The sequence below is a fragment of the Nilaparvata lugens genome, chromosome 9 (assembly GCF_014356525.2).
Source record: "Nilaparvata lugens isolate BPH chromosome 9, ASM1435652v1, whole genome shotgun sequence".
NCBI classification, from domain to species: Eukaryota; Metazoa; Arthropoda; class Insecta; order Hemiptera; family Delphacidae; genus Nilaparvata; species Nilaparvata lugens.
The window spans coordinates 26130635-26150362 of NC_052512.1; the positions used below are offsets into that span (position 1 = coordinate 26130635).

The 19728-nt window shown below is 37.7% G+C and overlaps 1 protein-coding gene across 2 annotated transcripts in view; it reads right to left on the reverse strand.

Moving 5' to 3' along the window:
• The window catches only part of LOC111055928 (zinc finger protein basonuclin-2-like), a 436060-nt gene that overhangs the window by 29939 nt on the left and 386393 nt on the right, over window positions 1-19728 (reverse strand). For both annotated transcript variants that reach the window (XM_039435714.1, XM_039435713.1), the window contains one exon: window positions 19240-19475. In XM_039435714.1, the coding sequence (XP_039291648.1) occupies window positions 19240-19475 (236 nt within the window). The remainder of the gene's footprint in view (window positions 1-19239; window positions 19476-19728) is intronic.

Below are 19728 nucleotides of genomic sequence, written 5' to 3' on the forward strand. Positions count from 1 at the left end.
TCAGATAGTTGTGGATGAGAAGACTGCGTCTACTGTTCACAGAACTACTAGTGTAGAATACATACAATGAAGAACTCTAATTAATCTAATCTAATCCCCTGATCGATAGAAGTAATTTTTGGGCTCAATTATACATCTGCATATATTTTATTTTTCAGTATTGTATACTCGAATACAATATACTGTATTTTCATGAGGTTGTCAATAATGTGGTATCTCTTGGAATGGAATGGCCTATATTATCATCTATGACTAGCTTCCCGATGAAATATTCTGTAACCAGTATCCTAATTTCCATCTGTAAACCTTCCTTACAACATAATATCCTCTTGCTCCTTCTCATTTTCCTCTTCCACTTTCAACTATTCTTCTCCTACTTCATCTCCTCTCTTCCGTGCTTCCTCTGTCTCTCCTCCTCCTCCTTTTTCACTTCCTCCTCCACCTCCTCCTTCTCCTCCTCCTCCTCCTCCTCCTCCTCCTTTTTCACTTCCTCCTCCTCCTCCTCCTCCTCCTCCTTTTTCATTCCTCCTCCACCTCCACCTCCTCCTCCTCCTCCTCCTCCTTTTTCACTTCCTCCGCCACCGTCGTCCTCCTCCTCCTCCTCCTCCTCCTCCGCCTTTTCACGTTCCTCCTCCACCTCCTCCTACCTCCTCCCCCTCCTTCTTTTTCACTTCCTCCTCCTCCTCCTCCTCCTCCTCCTCTTTTTCACTTCCTCCTCCACCTCCTCCTCCTCCTCCTCCTCCTCCTCCTCCCTCCTCCTCCTCCTTTTTCACTTCCTCCTCCTCCTCCTTTTTCACTTCCTCCTCCTCCTCCTCCTCCTTTTTCACTTCCTCTCCTCCTCCTCCTCCTCCTCCTCCTTTTTCACTTCCTCCTCCTATTCCACCTCCTCATCCTCCTCCTTTTTCACTTCCTCCTCCTATTCCACCTCCTCCTCCTCCTCCTCCTCCTTTTTCACTTCCTCCTCCTCCTCCTCCTCCTTTTCCTTCCCTCCTCCTCCTCCTCCTCCTCCTCCTTTTTCACTTCCTCCTCCTCCTCCTCCTCCTCCTCCTCCTCCTTCTACTCCTCCTCCTCCTCCTCCTCCTCTTTCCCTTCCCCACCTCCTCCGCAAGAACAAGAGCTGCAGAAGGTCAAGTGTAAAGTTTGTAAGCAGCTCTAAGCTCAAATAGACAAGACATGAAATTCAATGCTCGCTTCATACGAAGGGAAAGGGGGAATCATCAAGGTGCTTCTTCTCCTCCCCACCCTTCTCCTTCACCTCCTCATGCTTACTACTCTTCACAAAATTGTCCCGATGCGCAAAATTTGGTACTACGCCTCAGGGCACACCCTGCACCTACTATTTGGTAAAGGGCTACTAAGGGAAAGGGTTTGATCAGTGAGGTGACTTGAATACTGCTCTCTGCTTCTTCTTCTTCTTCTTCTTCTTCTTCTTCTTCTTCTTCTTCTTCTTCTTCTTCTTCTACTACTACTACTTCTTCCCTGCTATTTCTCCCTATTCATCTTCTTAGTTGAGCTTTCCGTTGTAGTTGTATTTGACGTCGTCGTCTTCCTTTTCTTTTTCTTCTTCTTCTTTTATTCTTCTTCTTCTTCATCTGCAACTTCTTCTTCTTCAATTTTCAGGCCGTTCATATCCTTAAACATCGTAAACACTCATATGGCTCCAAATTTTTTTGAAATGAGAAGGTGGTCATGTGATACAATGATTTCGATTCAGAGTTCCAAGAGAAAATGAATGACGAAAACCACACATTGATATCTCAACGCGTTTCAGTTTGTTGATGTAAATGTTGTAGATTATGTTGTTTATTATCCAGCTGAAATCATGTGTTAGCATCTGTGTGATAGCTCTCAAATAGCCTTATCTGATATTATGAATGGAAAAGCTGTAGTAATTGCATGCAATGAATTCTTCAGCTGACTAAATGATAAATCACAACTATTTTTTTTCTTACACAATTTCAATGTTATTTTTATATCCTGAAAAAGGATTCAGGACTGAGTCAATTTTGTTGTCCAACGAACTTGACCTGAAAAAATGTTTAAAGTATACGTGTTCAAAATTCAAAGCTGATAATTCCTTATGAACTTATTGTAGAATATACAAACTGTAGACGGACAACGACTTTGACCTCCAGTAAGTGAAAAGTGAGAACTCGCAAACGCTCGTTTAATAATGTGTCACATTCCTGATTAAAAATAACAGCTGATTAATCAAAGTTTAAAGTGTAGTTCATACGGGACTTGAAGTAGTTGACTTTTCCAGGAAAAGAATTTTCTTACATGGACAATTTACACTTTCAAAGGTTTAAACTGAAAATAAATTCAATTAGTCCTCTTGTACAGGGCTCGGAACATATTTAAGAGGTCTCGCTTTCTTTCTTAGAAGGTCTCTAGCGAATTTCTTACATGGACAATTTACACTTCCAAAGGTTTAAACTAAAAATAAATTCAATTAGTCCTCTTGTACAGGGCTCGGAACATATTTAAGAAGGTCTCGCTTTCTTTCTTAGAAGGTCTCTAGCGAAATTTCTTACATGGACAATTTACACTTCCAAAGGTTTAAACTAAAAATAAATTCAATTAGTCCTCTTGTACAGGGCTCGGAACATATTTAAGAAGGTCTCGCTTTCTTTCTTAGAAGGTCTCTAGCGAAATTTCTTACATGGACAATTTACACTTCCAAAGGTTTAAACTAAAAATAAATTCAATTAGTCCTCTTGTACAGGGCTCGGAACATATTTAAGAAGGTCTCGCTTTCTTTCTTAGAAGGTCTCTAGCGAAATTTCTTACATGGACAATTTACACTTCCAAAGGTTTAAACTAAAAATAAATTCAATTAGTCCTTTTGTACAGGTCTCGGAACATATTTAAGAAGGTCTCGAGCGAATTTTTTACATGGACAAATTACGCTTTCAAGAAGGTCTTGAAGGATTTTTTTTGCATTGGAAATTTACACTTTCAAAGGTTCAAACTGAAAATAAATTCAATTAGTCCTTTTGTACAGGTCTCGGAACATATTCAAGAAAATCTCGCTTTTTCTCTTAGAAGATCTCGAACGAATTTTCTTACATGGATAATTTACACTTTCAGAGGTTCAAACTGAAAATAAATTTATTTAGTCCATTTGTACAGGTCTCGGAACATATTCAAGAAAATCTCGCTTTCTTTCTTAGAAGATCTCGAACGAATTTTCTTACATGGACAATTTACACTTTCAAAGGTTCAAACTGGAAATAAATTTATTTATTCCATTTGTAATGGTCTCGAAACATATTCAAGAGAATCTTGCTTTCCTTCTTAGAAGGTCTCGAACGAATTTTCTTACATGGACAATTAATTTACACTTTCAAAGGTTCAAACTGGAAATAAATTTATTTATTCCATTTGTACTGGTCTCGGAACATATTCAAGAAAATCTTGCTTTCTTTCGTAGAAGGTCTCGAACAAATTTACTTATATGGACAATTTACACTTTCAAAGGTTCAAACTGAAAATAACTTTATGTAGTCCATTTGTAGAGGTCTCTGAACATATTCAAGAAAATCTCGCTTTCTTTCTTAGAAGGTCTCGAACGAATTTTCTTACATGGACAATTTACACTTTCAAAGGTTCAAACTGAAAATAAATTTATGTAGTCCATTTGTACTGGTCTCGGAACATATTCAAGAAAATCTTGCTTTCTTTCTTAGAAGGTCTCGAACGAATTTTCTTACATGGACAATTAATTTACACTTTCAAAGGTTCAAACTGGAAATAAATTTATTTATTCCATTTGTACTGGTCTCGGAACATATTCAAGAAAATCTTGCTTTCTTTCGTAGAAGGTCTCGAACAAATTTACTTACATGGACAATTTACACTTTCAAAGGTTCAAACTGAAAATAAATTTATGTAGTCCATTTGTAGAGGTCTCTGAACATATTCAAGAAAATCTCGCTTTATTTCTTAGAAGGTCTCGAACGAATTTTCTTACATGGACAATTTACACTTTCAAAGGTTCAAACTGAAAATAAATTTATGTAGTCCATTTGTAGAGGTCTCGGAACATATTCAAGAAAATCTCGCTTTCTTTCTTAGAAGGTCTCGAACGAATTTTCTTACATGGACAATTTACACTTTCAAAGGTTCAAACTGAAAATGAATTTATGTAGTCCATTTGTACAGGTCTCGAAACATATTCATCGAACGATCTTTCTTACATGGACAATTTACACTTTCAAAGATTTAAACTGAAAATAAATTTATTTAGTCCATTTGTAGAGGTCTCGGAACATATTTAAGAAGGTCTCGGTTCAAGTCACAAAGGCCGGAGTGACTAGCCAATCGACCAATGAGTGACTAGTCAGTCAGCTATGATAATAACATGTGCATGGTTCAGTAGGATTCACTTATAACCGTCAGAATTTCTTACGTATAATAGCACTGCACCCCATTGAACCAATGCTGGGAATTGAACTGGATCTGAGATCAGCATGGCATAGGGCAAATCGTGACTTGTCTTCGATGTGCGTCCTCTAATAGCCATTCTGATAACGCCTACCGATAGACGTGTTTTCACTTACCTCTCTCTCTCTCTGCTAACTCCTTCTATTCCTCATTTATCTCCTTTCCGCCCGCCACACTCGTCAGCTCCTCTTCGATAACCTCATTCTTCTCCTCCTTTTTCTTCCTTCTTCTCCCCCATCACCATCTTCATAATCTTTTCCACCTCTTCGTCATCCTCGACCTACTCTTCCTCCTCGTCATCCTCATCCTCTTCCTCCTCCTGTCTATTTCACGTCTTGTTATCTATTAATTCCTAAAAACACTTCACTTATATGGGCTTCTTCTGTACAAATTAATGAGAACAATATATGAAAAATCTGGTGCGGCACACTCACACAACTTTCCTTGCCGTTATGAAAATTGATCACCTGACGCTAGTGTTCACGCGCATCTCAAGTCTGCTATTCTAAGATCTGAGCCAGCTGGTGACAGCACTCTAACGCTGGAGACACACGAAGTCTGCTATCTCTTCATAGTGAATGATTTAATAGAATCAACAGTTGCCAACAGTTTGCAATAATTATAATAATCTTATTTTCTTGAACTTCCAGCTTATTTTCAATTTAAGGTGAAAATGTTACCGAACATTAATTGGAGAGATTTTTATGCTTAATCTTCTCCACTTGAAATTTTTTGTTTAAATTGTATCTGAAGCCTGATAATTGGGAATTTGAAATCAAACTTTGCATAGATGGGGCAGAGCTCCTAGAATTTTTACAGATAGGGGACTTGTGGCAGTTGATAGAGCTTATTAATGACTTTTTTAGTTATGAATTTGATCAAAATCGTCGGAGCCGTTTTCGAGAAAATCGCGAAAAACCCTGTTTTTCACATCATTCTCGCCATTTTAGCCGCCGTCTTGAATTGCATTTGATTGAAATTGTTCGTGTCGGATACTTATACTGTAAGGACCTTAATTTTCAAATTTCAAGTCATTCCGTTAATTGGGAGATGAGATATCGTGTACACAGACGCACATACACTCATACACACACACACACACACACACACACACACACACACACACACACACACACACACACACACACACACACACACAGAGACCAATACCCAAAAACCACTTTTAAAACGTATAGAAATTCAGAAATTTGGGTACCTTAATTTTTTTCGGAAAGCAATACTTTCCTTACCTATTATTACCTATGGTAATAGGGCAAAGAAAGTAATATTACTTTGTTCCAAATTTCGTGAGAATCGTTAGAGCAGTTTTCGAGATGAAATACGAACATATAAAAATATAAAAATAAATTTCTCGTTTAAATCTACAGAGACACACTTACTTCATGCTAACATAGTAGACACACTGGGGTGTTGAACACCCCAATCTAATTCTGCTTGTTTCTTTGAAAAATACAGAGGAAAAAGTACTTAGCCCATACCTCATCATTCCTTAATCATTTTTGTTCCAAGTGCATACAGTAATCGAAAGTAAAGTACTGCTTATCAATATTTATACTAATTTTAGAAGTACCTATGTTCCGCCTGAGTGTTGGAGCTCCTAATCTGGTTTGATGGATGGCTTGATCATTGCCAATGACAACTTCATCAAAAACTCACGTCTCTCCATTTTGAACCTCAAGTTGTAAAGAATCATAGCATTTATTCCAATCTGATCCATCATCCCATACAACATTCGTAGTAGTCAATACAAGTAAATCTTTGTAAAAAAGTATTTGATAAAAGTCTTACGTGAAATACAGTCTTGGGTGTTAGACACCCCAAACGAAGAACAAGATGAGCTGGTGACCTTGTAGAATGATATTACTGACTGGAAGTGGTGGAGAGCAGTTGACAATGCTTCAAACCTAATTCAGACTGGGCAAAAATTCCCATCTGTTTGATATTGTCAACTGCAGAACAGAGAAAAAATCCCTGGGGTATGAAACACCCCAGTGTGTCTCTTTAGGGTTAATAGTATAGGGTTAAAATTAAGATTAATTCCGATTTTCGATTTTTCCTGAAATATTGTATAACACTTTTCACTCCTTATCCATGTGTCTTTGTGTTAATACAGCATTGGAACTAAGACCCTCTTATATTCACCGATAATTTAATGAGTGACAGTATAGCACCTGCCTACATTAGTATATAGTACCTACATAGCACATACAACGAACTATCTAGTGGAGAGAAACCTGTTCCTTTGTGAGGCGGTGGTCGAACACTTTCTGTCAGCGAGGAAACTTGTAAAACAACTTCAACTTCGCTGCAATCCATAAGCAATCAGTGCACATCAACAACTACTGCTATCAAGTGAGAAAGAACGCTAGAAGAGGGAAAGAGAATGTAAGAGGAGGAAAGAGATGGAAACCGAGCAAGTGGGGAAGAGAATGAAAGGTTGAGAACAAAAAGGAGGAGGATGATGAATAAGGGTAGGAAAATGAGAAGAATGGTGAAAGATTATAAGAATGAATGAGAAGGTGCCATGTAACAGGAAAATCAGGAGGAAATCATAATAAGAAGAAAAGAAGAAGAAGTAGAAGAAGATGAGTCCCAAGTCTAAACAAGTCCCATATCTATAAAAGTTTCAGGAGCTCCGCCCCATCTATGCAAAGTTTGATTTTAGATTCTTAATTAGCAGCCTTCATATACAATTTTAAAAAAAATTCAAGTGTAAAAGATTGAGCATGAAAATCTCTGCAATTAATGTCCAGTAACTTTTTCACCTAGAATGTAAAATAAGCTTGAAATTCGAGAAAATGTTATTATTAAATTGCAAACTGTTAGCAACTGTTGATTCTATTAAATCATTCACTACGAAGAGATAGCAGACCTCGGATGTCTCCAGCGTTATTGTCCTATCACCAGCTGTCTCATATCTTTGAATAGTAGATTTGAGATGCGCGAGAACACTAGCGTCAGTTGATAAATCTTCATAACGGCAAGCAAAGTTGTGTGAGTGCGCCACACCAGATATTTCTTGAGACAAGGGATTCATTGTTATTCGTTGATGAAAAATTTTCTTTTTACATCCGGAAATATCCTTCCTATTGACACTCTATACCGAAAGGGGCTGTATAAAGATAGTGTGAACAGTTGAAAAAAAAGTGGGAGAAGTTTTGAAATGAGCCAAAACTTGATAATTGAAGGGGACAAGACTACGCCATAAAAAAGGTGTTAAACTCGGCTCATTCTGTGCAAACCCTTAGTTTCCACAAACCCTCGGTTTATGCTGACATTACTCAACTGACGGCAGTAATTCCAGGCTAGAGCCAGATTCACTTTAAATTGTCAGCTTTTCTAATGTAAAGCATTGGTGCTACAAACATTTGAATCATGTTGTCAGAAGTGAATCTTTCTATGGACAATTGCCAACTTCTGCCAACGAAAAGCGAACGTGACAGGTTGGACAACATAAAAAAAACAGCTGGAAATTATACGAGCTGAAGATTGGTTACTTTGATGAATTACTAAACCGAGGTAGGAAGAAAAGTGAATTGGGAGAATAAGAAATGGGAAGACTTGAGTAATAAGGTTTGGAAAGAGAAGGAGTATGAGGAGGGAAAGGGGATGAGGAGGAAAAGGATGAAGAGAAGGAAAAGGATTGATTAATTGATTGAGTACTTTATTTATGTATATTACAATATAATACTGGCTTATACACTAATACCTTATAATACAGCAAAATTATGGATGAATTTACAAAATATAGATTAAGAAAATAATTATTGAGCTGTATAAAATATTTTCAAAAAATAATTTGTAATAACTATAGATAAAATAGATAATATTGTTATGCATCTACATAAATTGGCGGAGCTTTGGACATATCAATGTCCATTCTTTGGAAAGAATATTCGAAGTATTCTGCAGGATGAAGAGGAGGAAGAGGAGGAGGAGGAGGAGGACAAAGAGGAGGAAGTGGTGGTAGATGAGGAAGAGGATGAGAGGAGGGTGAGGAGAAATAGGTGGCAGTTGATGAGAGGTGATAATTATGAGGGGGAAGGGGAGGAAGAGGAGGAATGGAAGGAAGAGAAGGGAGTGGATGAGAAAGAGGTGCAAGAGTAAGAAGAGGAGTAAAAGAAGGAAGGGGTGGAAGAGGAGGAAGAGGAGGAAGACGAGTGAGTGGAGGAGGAGGAGGGAGAGGAGGAGGAGGGGGAAGATGAGGGAAAGGGGGGAAAGGAGAAAGAGGTGGGTGAGTAGGGTGAGGAGGAATAGGTGTCATAGGAAGAGGGGAGATAATGAATAGGATTGAGAGAAGGGAGAGATGGAAGGGGAGGAAGAGCAGGAAGATGTTGAAGATGAGTGAGAGGAGTGAGAGGAGAGATAGGTGGCAGAAGAAGATGGGGATAATGAATGGGAAGGAGAGAAGTGAAAGGAGAAAGGGGAGGAAGAGGTGGAAAAGAAGGAAGAGGAGGAAGATGAGGAAGAAGAGAAACAGGAGGTGGAGGTGGGAGAGAAAGGAGAGGAGGAATTGGTGGTAGAGGAAGAGAAGAGGCAGTCAAAAAGATAAAATAGAGAAAAAGTGTAGTTTGTAATTTAAACAAGGGGCTGTATAAAAATATCTTATAGAGTAGACTAATCAATTATAATACTGTATATAGAGTATTCAGGAAACTGGTGTTTTTCCATCGAATATCCCAACGCCGTTTGACAATAAAATTATTAGTTACAAATTTCGAAAACACTCTAAATCATAGTTGGAAACCATTTAAACAATTTTTGGCCGCAACTGAATCGTGGATTGCAGGTGATCGGCTGTACCCTCAAGAAACCATCAAGGTAGTAAGTAAGAAACCACCCCTCTTCCGAACAAATTAAATGCCGTTTGAAATTAAAAACTCAACCCCAGAATTTGTACGAGTGGTTGAGCTAATTGCAACCCCGCAACCGCACTTTAACAAGTTAATATGTATCATTTAGGCTCCCAGACAGAAGTCGAAAATAAGAGAAACGTTTAACACAACCGAGAAGAAGGGCATTTCAGTGATTATACAGCTGGAGCAGAGGCTTGACTGGTGAAATTTTTAAAAAATCTACCCCTTGATGGCCGCCTATCACTTGGGTAGCTGTTGCTATAAATACCCAAAACACCGGTCTGGGTTGATAGGCCTACCTGAGCTCGAATCGGGCATTTCCAGGATACAATTCAAAGAAATTGAGAGTAGAGAGTCTGAGTAGAATATATAGTTAAGAAAGGAAATTGGGGGAGATAATTATGATGTGAAGGAGATATGAGAAGAGAAGAATCAAATCAAATAAAAAATTTTTATTTCTCAAAATAATTACAAAAATCTGGTGTGGCGCACTCACACAACTTTCCTTGCCGTTATGGAAATTGATCACCTGACGCTAATGTTCCCGCGCATCTCAAGTCTACTATTCTAAGATTTGATTGCCAGCTGGTGACAGGGCAATAACGCTGGAGACACACGAGGTTTGCTATCTCTTCATAGTGAATGATTAAATAGAATTAACAATAATTTGCAATTGAATAATCACATTTTCTCGAATTTCTTGCTTATTTTCAATTTTAGGCGAAAATGTTACAAAATATTAATTGTAGAGATTTTCATGCTCAATCTTTTACACTCAGAATTTTCTGTTTGAATTGTATCTGAAGCCTGATAATTGAGAATCTAAAATCAAATTTTGCATAGATAGGGTGGCGCTCCTGGAATTTTTACAGATATGGGAGTTGTGGCAGTTGATATAGCTTATCAATGACTATTTTAGGTATGAATTTAATCAAAATCGTTGGAGCCATTTTTGAGAAAATTGCGAAAAACCCTGTTTTTGACAACATTCTCGCCATTCTAGCCGCCATCTTGAATTGCATTTGATCGAAATTGTTCGTGTCGGATCCTTATAGTGTAAGGACCTTAAGTTCCAAATTTCAAGTCATTCTGTCAATTGGGAGATGAGATATCGAGTACACAGACGCACATACACTCATACACACACACACACACACACGCACACACATACAGACCAATACCCAAAAACCACTTTTTTGGACTCAGGGGACCTTGAAACGTATGGAAATTTGGAAATCGGGGTACCTTAGTTTTTTTCGGAAAGCAATACTCTCCTTACCTATGGTAATAGGGCAAGGAAAGTAAAAACAACATGATACACAATAAAATGTATATTTATGTTGGGATCCCGCTACAAGACTATTCGTCTGTGTGTAAGGAATCAGTAAGGCTGGTCACACACCGATTAGTCAAGACAAGACTAGTCACGTTAAGTTACAATACTTCACATTGCTGCTTATGACGCAACACACATTGATTGGTCATCGCAATTAGACATGACTCCATAAGCAACTATGTGAAGCATTGTGACTAAACGTGACTATAACATCATACTCTTTTAGGCTATACAGTTTTATAGTCGTCATGTCTTGACTAATCAGTGTGTGACCAGCCTAAATGTGTAGAAATGAGATCAAATTAAATGTTTTGAATCTCAAATTGGGAGCTTTCTTTTGTAGATAAGAACACAGATTGGCTTATATACTAATACACTACAATAGACAAGGATCTGATTATTTGAAATTTTAAAAAGTGAGAAGCGGTTTTAAAATACTCAGCGGAATTATCGAACAATGAAACGATGAAATGCAATTTTTAATTCCAATACTGAATTGTATTATTTCCACATACAGACATAGGAATGGAGAGTTAGAAAAAAATAATACTGAGGGTGAAGCTCTTAGGCTTGTGCGTGGGTAATGATTGAGAGGTATGATGATGCTAGGTGACAACTCATCAGACTTGTCCCGCCAAAACAAGACATATCTTTTTCAGCACTTGAACGACAAAAGCAGCAACCGTCATTCCAAGACTCATTCTCAGTGCCAGGATGGATGTGTCTGGGTTTGACGCTGGTGTAAACTGACAGCGACCTGTTCAGGACAGCAGATTGCAGGTGGAAGAGAGAGGGTAAAAGTTCAAGAATAAGAACACAAAGAGGAAGAACTAAGAGGAGAATCAGGAGAAAATTAGTAAAAAATGCTTTCCAAATAATGGCTCAGGACGAATGCTTCGTTCACAAGTGATTATTATTGTTGGTTCCGATCCGAAAATTGGTGTCTGTTTTAGTAAGGGGTGTGTCAGTGGGCCACAATAGGATCATTTTTTGGGGTGGAGAACATTTCCCTATTGACGTATGCTCCCGCCCAGCAGACGGTCTAATTAAATAGATTGAAATTGGACGAAAAACCAGCTTTAAACTACTTTACCCAAAATATCTTACTGGATATTGAGTCTTAACCATAATTAAATAATTTGATTCTCCAATAAAATGAGAATTCAGAGTGAATTTGATATTGATATGGTGTGATTCACTTCATAAAGGCAGTGGAGAATGATAGGGTAGGATGATATGTCAAGTTTCAAATATCCACACCCTCTATAGTAGTTAGTTGATTGAATGCCCCGGTTTTTCGGCTCATTCTTGTTAATTTTATTATGATCAACTATATCTCCAATACACCAATTCACCAAGACACTTAGGGTCATATGCTAAAACTACGTTCAACGCTAAACCACGTTTACTTGTAGATATGGTTGCATTTATCATAATGTGTTTCATACGGCGTTTAAACGAACAGCTCACATTTTTCCGTTTAAACCGAGTACTACAATCGGGCCTTAGAAGATTATTGACCGAGCGAAGTGAGGTCTAACATTTACGGTGAAGTGAGGTCTAAGATTAACGGCGAAACGTGGTAATAGATTTTCATGAAATTTGACAGTTATGTTCCTTTTTAAATTGCGCGAAGACGTATATACAATATTTTTGGAAATTTTGCATTTCAAGGATAATATAAGAGAAAAAAGGAGCCTCCTTCATACGCCAATATTGGAGTAAAAATCAGACTATAGAATTATTCATCATAAATCAGATGACAAGTGATTACACAGATGTGTGGAGAAGCTAGTCTATTACTGTATTTGTATAAGGTCTATAGTTTCAACCAAAGACATTGAAGAGGTATCTTTAAGCTGGGTTTACACCAAAGTTATCAACAAAATGGTTATAACTTAATCCTTATAGATTCTGGATGAATTATATCATATGGATTACAAATTCAAACGTGAACTGAGTTTGTTGACATTTAAAACAAGTGACATCAGGTACTTGTGGATGAGAATACTGCGTGAGGTCTACTGTTGACAGAACTACTAGTACTACCCGTTCAAAAACATCGAAAATATTGAAAATAAATATAATATATTTCCATCAATGTTGTAGACAGTTGCAGCCAGACCTGATAACAGCGCTCACACTCACATTCCGGGACGACACGTCACGGTACGATAGGACAGAAAGCTCTATGTTTATTTAGGATTTTTTCTAGACATTTTAAATTGATAAATTATTTATTATTTTTTGAGGGAACATAACAACAGGTTAATTTAACTTACTGAGCGCGAGGTCCACTGTTCACAGAACTACTAGTATAAATATTGCTCTCATTTCCAAATGTTAGGGGCGGTTTCCGAGCTCGGGATTCAGCAGAGTTCTTCACTTAAAACAGCTGGTGTCAGAAGATTGTCTTTCCGAAAGGGGGCGTAGTCGTTGTTTGAATTAAATTTCGAAAAATAGAAAATTGAAAAAAATAAAGAGAAAATAGTGTCAAGCTACAGCTATTTTGAATTATTCAGTAATGTTTCATTTCGTCAAGGAAAAACGTTCCCAATCATTATAGAAATGAGAAAATAAAGATTTATTTTGCTGCAACTATTTACTGCGACTACACCTCGTTTTGGAAAGCCAATTTTCTAAATCCAGCTGTTTGAAGTCTGGAACTTACCTAAATCCCGTGCTCGGAAACTGGTCCTCACAGTGATATTTTTTTTGTATCCATTCCTCGAAATTATTTTAGCTGATTTAACTGAGGCTAAAGATATCTTTAGTCATTCAAGATTATTCATGAAAAATGCACTCTCCATTCAACTCACTAATAAAGAGTGGATGACATAACTCTTTTTTTTCTTCATCAAAATTTCCACTATAGATTAAATTAGGTCTATTGTCCCTATTCTGGTACCCATCTTCTCTCTTATCTCGTTTTCTGATTGGTTTATAACGTTGTGCTTTCAAATGTATTCTCCCATATTTGGCATACAATACGAGTAACTCAACAGTTTCTTCTATTCAATATAATGTTATCATGTAGAGGCGAAATAGACAAAGCTCTTCTTACTCCGTGAATTCTAATTTTGTATTTCCTTGAACATTCTTCTTTACATTCTATAATTACAAAAGAGCAACTATCTGCTGAAAAGAACACTCACAATTCAAATTTAAATCTACAGATTATAAATGCTTCAATAGGTTCAGAAAATACACGCATTTGAATGATGAATTGAATCTGCAAAATTTCAAAATCTCTCAAACTGTTCCTGTATTCTGTACTAACAGATAACAAGTTCTCCACATGCGTCTAATTAGAAACTTGAAACACTGAAAACTTGATGTACTAAAATCTTGAAAGAATGAAAGTAGGCCTATAACCATCCTCGGTGAATTAAGAGTCTCTATGCAAAATTTCAGTTCAGTAGTTCAGACGTGATAATGCATTGTTCGTGAATTTCATATCCCGTAAGAGTATAAGCCAGTTTTTTTTTTATTATATTATAGATTAATTCAAAATAATGTTCGTTATTAATCCAAAAGTGACTCATACAACTTCTCCTCCTCCTCCTTCTTCTTCACCTCCTCCTCCACAACCTCCTCCTCCTCCAACTCCTCCTCTACAACCTCCTCCTTCTCCTCCACCACCTCCTTCTCCACAACCTCCTCCTTCTTCACCTCCTTCTTCTTCTTCTTCTTCTTCACCTCCTTCTTCTTCTTCTTCTTCTTCTTCTTCTTCTTCTTCTTCTTCTTCTTCTTCTTCTTCTTCTTCTCCTCCTGCTTTTCATCCTTTTCATCATCATCATCAATGAGTCCATCCTATTATGTCTACTCCCATCCAAATCTCCAGCTATATTGAGAAAACATCTACGTTCAATCAATCAATCAATGAAGACCTCTCCAAGTATTCCTCTCTCAATTCATTTTTCACATTTCGCACCCTTTTCACCCCAGCTTCCTCTTTCCTTCCTTTTTTCATCCTGTAAATCTAAAGAAACGCAAAAAATGACTGCCACTTTGCAAGGGGCCACTTCCCTTCTTGCACACCCAAGTGTCCTTCTGAATTATTCAATGCTAAACCACTCCACTCCATCAGTCTCTCTCTTTCCACCTACCTTTGTCCTCTTCTCCACCTCCCTCTGTATCCCTTGGGAGCCGATTTTGCACATTCATCAGACAACCAAGATGGAGGTGAAGGGAGAAGAGTGAAGAGCAGTTATCCATCCTTCCCGGTGTCTTTCGCTACTTAATCTCTCTTCACCCTCAATCTCTCTCTCTCTCTCTCTATCTCTATCTCACCCCTTCTCCTTCCTTGAGATTAAACCTGGATTGCTCAAGCATATCGTCAACACCGAGCAACGTCTTCATTTTCTATCAATCCTCAACCCTTCAAGACGAAATCCCTTTGTCAAGAAAATATTCCCCTCCGGTCTTATCCTGAGGACACGTATGAAATATTCCATCAAATATATCCCCGACTAGACCCGCTCAAAGATAGACTTATGTGTTTCCAGTTACTCACATTCACTCAAAACTGTCAGCGCTGTTCATGACTGTCATCACTGTTTCCCATTCAATCAACGCTGCGTTTTGTATGGACACGTTAAGTCGTCGGTCGTGGCTGTCTTAGAGCAGTCTATAGATCAGCGGTCGCCAAACTTATGTGCCTGTGAGTTAGAATAGCATTTATAAATCTTCTAGTGAGCTACCAAGGAATATTAGAATAGAGAAAGGATCTTTTATTGCCTATAAAGATACGTTTCTAGTGTTGAAATCTACTTATAGCAAAAATTATAACAAAAGTTGAAATGTACATTTGAATGAGAGCAGTAACTTTTTTTGGCGATCAAGTATTTTCTTGATGTTTGGAGTGTACGTTGTAGCCGCCATTCTGATGCAGTTGTCGAAAAAATGTTCCAATATCGATTTTTTATGAATTTTATACTTGAAAAAGATGATTCACACAAGTAGGTAGAGCTGAACATAGCTTTCAACCTCAATGCAACTTGAATAATTATTGGATATTTTTCTTTCGGGACTTTAGGCCAAATATTTCCAGTTGTAGAAAGTGATCTGAGAGACAAGACATTTTAAAAATACACAAATTTCATTTCAACTGAGGCCTGATCTCCACCAAAATGTTTTACAACACAAGCTGCAAAATCTTCTGCATCGATCTCTACAAAAGGAGAGTTGACGAATTGTACCATATTCGATATGCTTTTAAAATCTTGAAATCGTTGATCAAACTGTTGTCTAAAGTCTAAATTGTAACGTATTACTGGTTATTGCTGAGGTGCTGTGAAGGATTTTTCTCGTCATTGATTTTCTTCAGACTGGGAAAGTGTTTATATTCTATCTGGACGACATTCTTTTCCCACATCTCAAGCTCCTTGAAAAACGATTTTAAAGTTCAAATCATTCCACCGATGTCCTTATCTTTCCCTTGAAGCTGCGAATTTAAATCATTCAACTTCTCAGTTATATCTGTGAGAAATGCAAAATTTTGTAGCCATGTTTCTCAATGCATGGTTGACAACCCAAGCATTTCTGTGAGCTACCAAAAACTACCCCACGAGCTGCCGGTATCTCGCAATCGACCGTTTGGCGACCACTGCTCTAGATGATGTCTTCTTCTTCTTCTTAGGGTGCCAATCCGTTACGAATGTTGGCGATCATCATAGCGATCCGTGCTTTGTTTGCAGCAATCCGGAACAGTTGTGTAGATGTTTTGTTGAACCAGGTCCTGAGGTTTTTAAGCCACGATACCCTGCGTCTTCCTGGTCCTCTTCGTCCAAAGATCTTCACCTGCATAATTGTCTGCAGCAAACTGTATCTCTCCTCGTTTCTCATGATATGACCAAGGTATTCCAACTTACGTGCCTTGATTATGTTCATCAGTTCCAGGTCCTTTTTCACCATCCTCAAAACTTCTACGTTTGTCACCCTGGCAGTCCAAGGGATTTTCATCATTCTCCTGTATAGCCACATCTCGAAAGCGTTGATCTTTTTGGTTGTGGTTTCATTAAGCGTCCAGGATTCTGCACCATAAAGGAGAACGGAGAAGACATAGCATCGCAGGAGTCTCAATTTAGTGAATTTTTAGATGATGTCAGATACCCTTAAATCAGTCAGGTGCGACTGAAAGCTCTTAAGCTCTTAACACCAAAGTTATTAACCAAATGTTTATGTTTCTGTCCTTATAGATTCTATTGGATTGAATGGAACTTGACGAACACATATGTTCATCATGTGTATGATAATTAAGTGAAGTAAATTCTTATGGATTTTGTTGGAGAGGAGTCCTTTGCGGCAAGGTCCCACCGCCTGAATATAAGCCGTCAATGGGCCTTACGACTGTCATACTCCAGCCGGGACCGACAATTAAGTATGATAAGTTATGTTCAATCTAATAGAATCAATAAGGACGGAGGAATAAATATTTTGTTAATAACTTTGGTGTAAACACAGCTTTATACACTGACCTGAGCCAGCCAGGTCACTCGGCAATATTATCATTTATTTTGTTATTTGATTTGGTTTCAAGCAATATAAATTTAAAATTTCTTGTTTTTAAGTGTTTGCACTGAAAATTTGACCCAAATTCACAAGTGAATGAAACAACCTACATTTTGGATTGAGGTATTAATCAAAATTCGGAGAAGGAACAGTTTTGACCTCTTGGTCGTTCCCAAATCATTGTATTGATTTGTTTTTAGTATTTAAATGAATTAGTTAATTAATCACTCATTGTAGAACAGATGATCTAATCAGTTCTGTACACAACATTATCATTGAGAAGAGATAGCATATTGTTATCTTACTCATGATATCATTTTCTCTACGATATTATTCTATCCTAATTAGATTTTCATAATTAAATGAAATTTCAAATTTAATTCAAACGTGACTGTGACAATGACTGCGACTACGCCCCGTATCGGAAAGCCAATGACTCCGGCTGTTTAAAGTCTAGAACTTAGCTAAATCCCGAGCTCGGAAACCGGCCCTGAATGTGATCTACGTATACTAGTCTGTATCGAATCTGAATATTTTTTTATAGTGTTAATAGAGTGATCGAAAAGTAAAAAACTCATGTGAGAGTGTGAGAGACAATTTAGGTTTATTTTCTTAGATTAGAGGTAGAGCTTCATTCCAATTAGATGGGAAATGGGGGAAGGATAAATCATTTGGAATCATAGTGGAATATTATAATTAGATATCAGGCTGAGCTTGTTCTGTGAATCTTCAAAGTCTTCTGCAAAGTATTAACTATACAATGCTTTTCAATGAAGTATGAACAGAGCTCTACAAGAGTGTACGGTACGTACATTGGACCAGGAATATTCTAACAAGACACAATTACTGCATGATTCCCTCTCTCTTTCCCTGACTGCTCTTCCTTTTCGTTACTTATTAGATGTCACTCCGTATACTTTTCGTTCTCACTTTTCCCCAGCCCGAAATTTCAATTAACCCCGAAAATAACAAATAATATTCCCAAAACATCCCTCCTAATTCGTTTAACTTACCCCCGTCGTATGTTATGCCAACATTTAGTAGAGATGCCTGCTACCCTTGTTATATTAAACGGGGGTTGATAATGGGTATAAACGACAGTGGGGGATGTTTTGTTTGTACCTCTCTCACCCTCTCTCTCTGTTCCTCTCTCATCTTTGTCTCAGTTTCACTCTAACACGAATATGTTGTTGCCATTATATCCATTAAAAGTTGACACTGTAAAACAATTTATATCATTTAAGTACAGCTGAATGATGTTGAGGGGTGGTTTTGGTGCGTGTTTTTTGAGTTTTCAGCTCTATGGTTCCAAAGAGAGATCAAGAGAAAGGGAGAGAGTGAAAATTGAATTGAGTCACCAACACCGAATTAAAAAAACGAAAAACACCCTCTTGGATTAATAGCTGTCAATCCCAGTCTCTCGAACATCCATGGTGAGGCACTGATTTTTCAATTATATTTTCCTCGTAAATATTGTTTTTTCCATTTTCGTAGCAGGAGAGTAAACGTTTATCGGATGTTTATCAATGAGATATAAAAAGTGAAAGATGAATGAATGATATTTGAATTTTTCTCTCTAAATGAATAAAACAACTCTGTAGCTCGCCTCAGGTCTGGTTAGAGAATTTTTTTCTCCAGTTTTTTTATTTTATCTGTTGATATCATGATTTGTAAATAAGAGGTGGCACAGTAAAAAATAAAAGGCACAGTTCGTAACAACTGGGTTTACAGCAAAGTTATTAAAAAAAAAGTTAATATCTTGATCCTTATAGATCCTATTAGATTTAACGGAGCTTGACAAACACATATGTTCATCATGTGTATGATAAGTTATGTTTAATCTAATAGAATCTATAAGGATTAAGTTATTAACATTTGTTGATAACTTTGTTGTGAACGCAGATTAAATGTAACAATATTTCTGATACCAGGCTCATCCGAATTCTGTTACGTCATTTCAAAAAAAAAAAAAAAATCGCATCCAAAAAGTAACTTCCGACACAATACAACATCTACTGAATAGAGTTTTACGTGTTTGATACAAGGCGCATCCAAAAAGTGACCAACCTGCAGTATGTAGCCGCGCGCATAGTCCTCATGCGTCCACCCAAATCCCCTGAGCACCTGAACGACCTCGTCGCGTTGCAGGACACTGAACAGCCGGTCCAGTAGGATCTTGAGGCGGATGGGGAGCGCCTGACAGCCGTACAGCACCAGTGAGGCGATGTCGAACGCCACGTTTGGCTGCACCGGCTCAACGGGACATTGGCCCAGCACTTGTCGGAATCCCAATTTGTCCAGGGCTGCAAACACACAACAGATAACTCGAATCAGTCATGAATCAATCAGTCATGAATCAATTAGCCATAAATCAATCAGTCATAAATCAATCAGTCATAAATCAATAAGTCATAAATCAATAGTCCTAAATCATTCAGTCATAAATTAATCAGTAATAAATCAATCCTTCATAAATCAATCAGTCATGAATCATTCAGTCATGAACCAATCAGCCATAAATCAATCAGTAATAAATCAAATCCTTCATAGATCAAT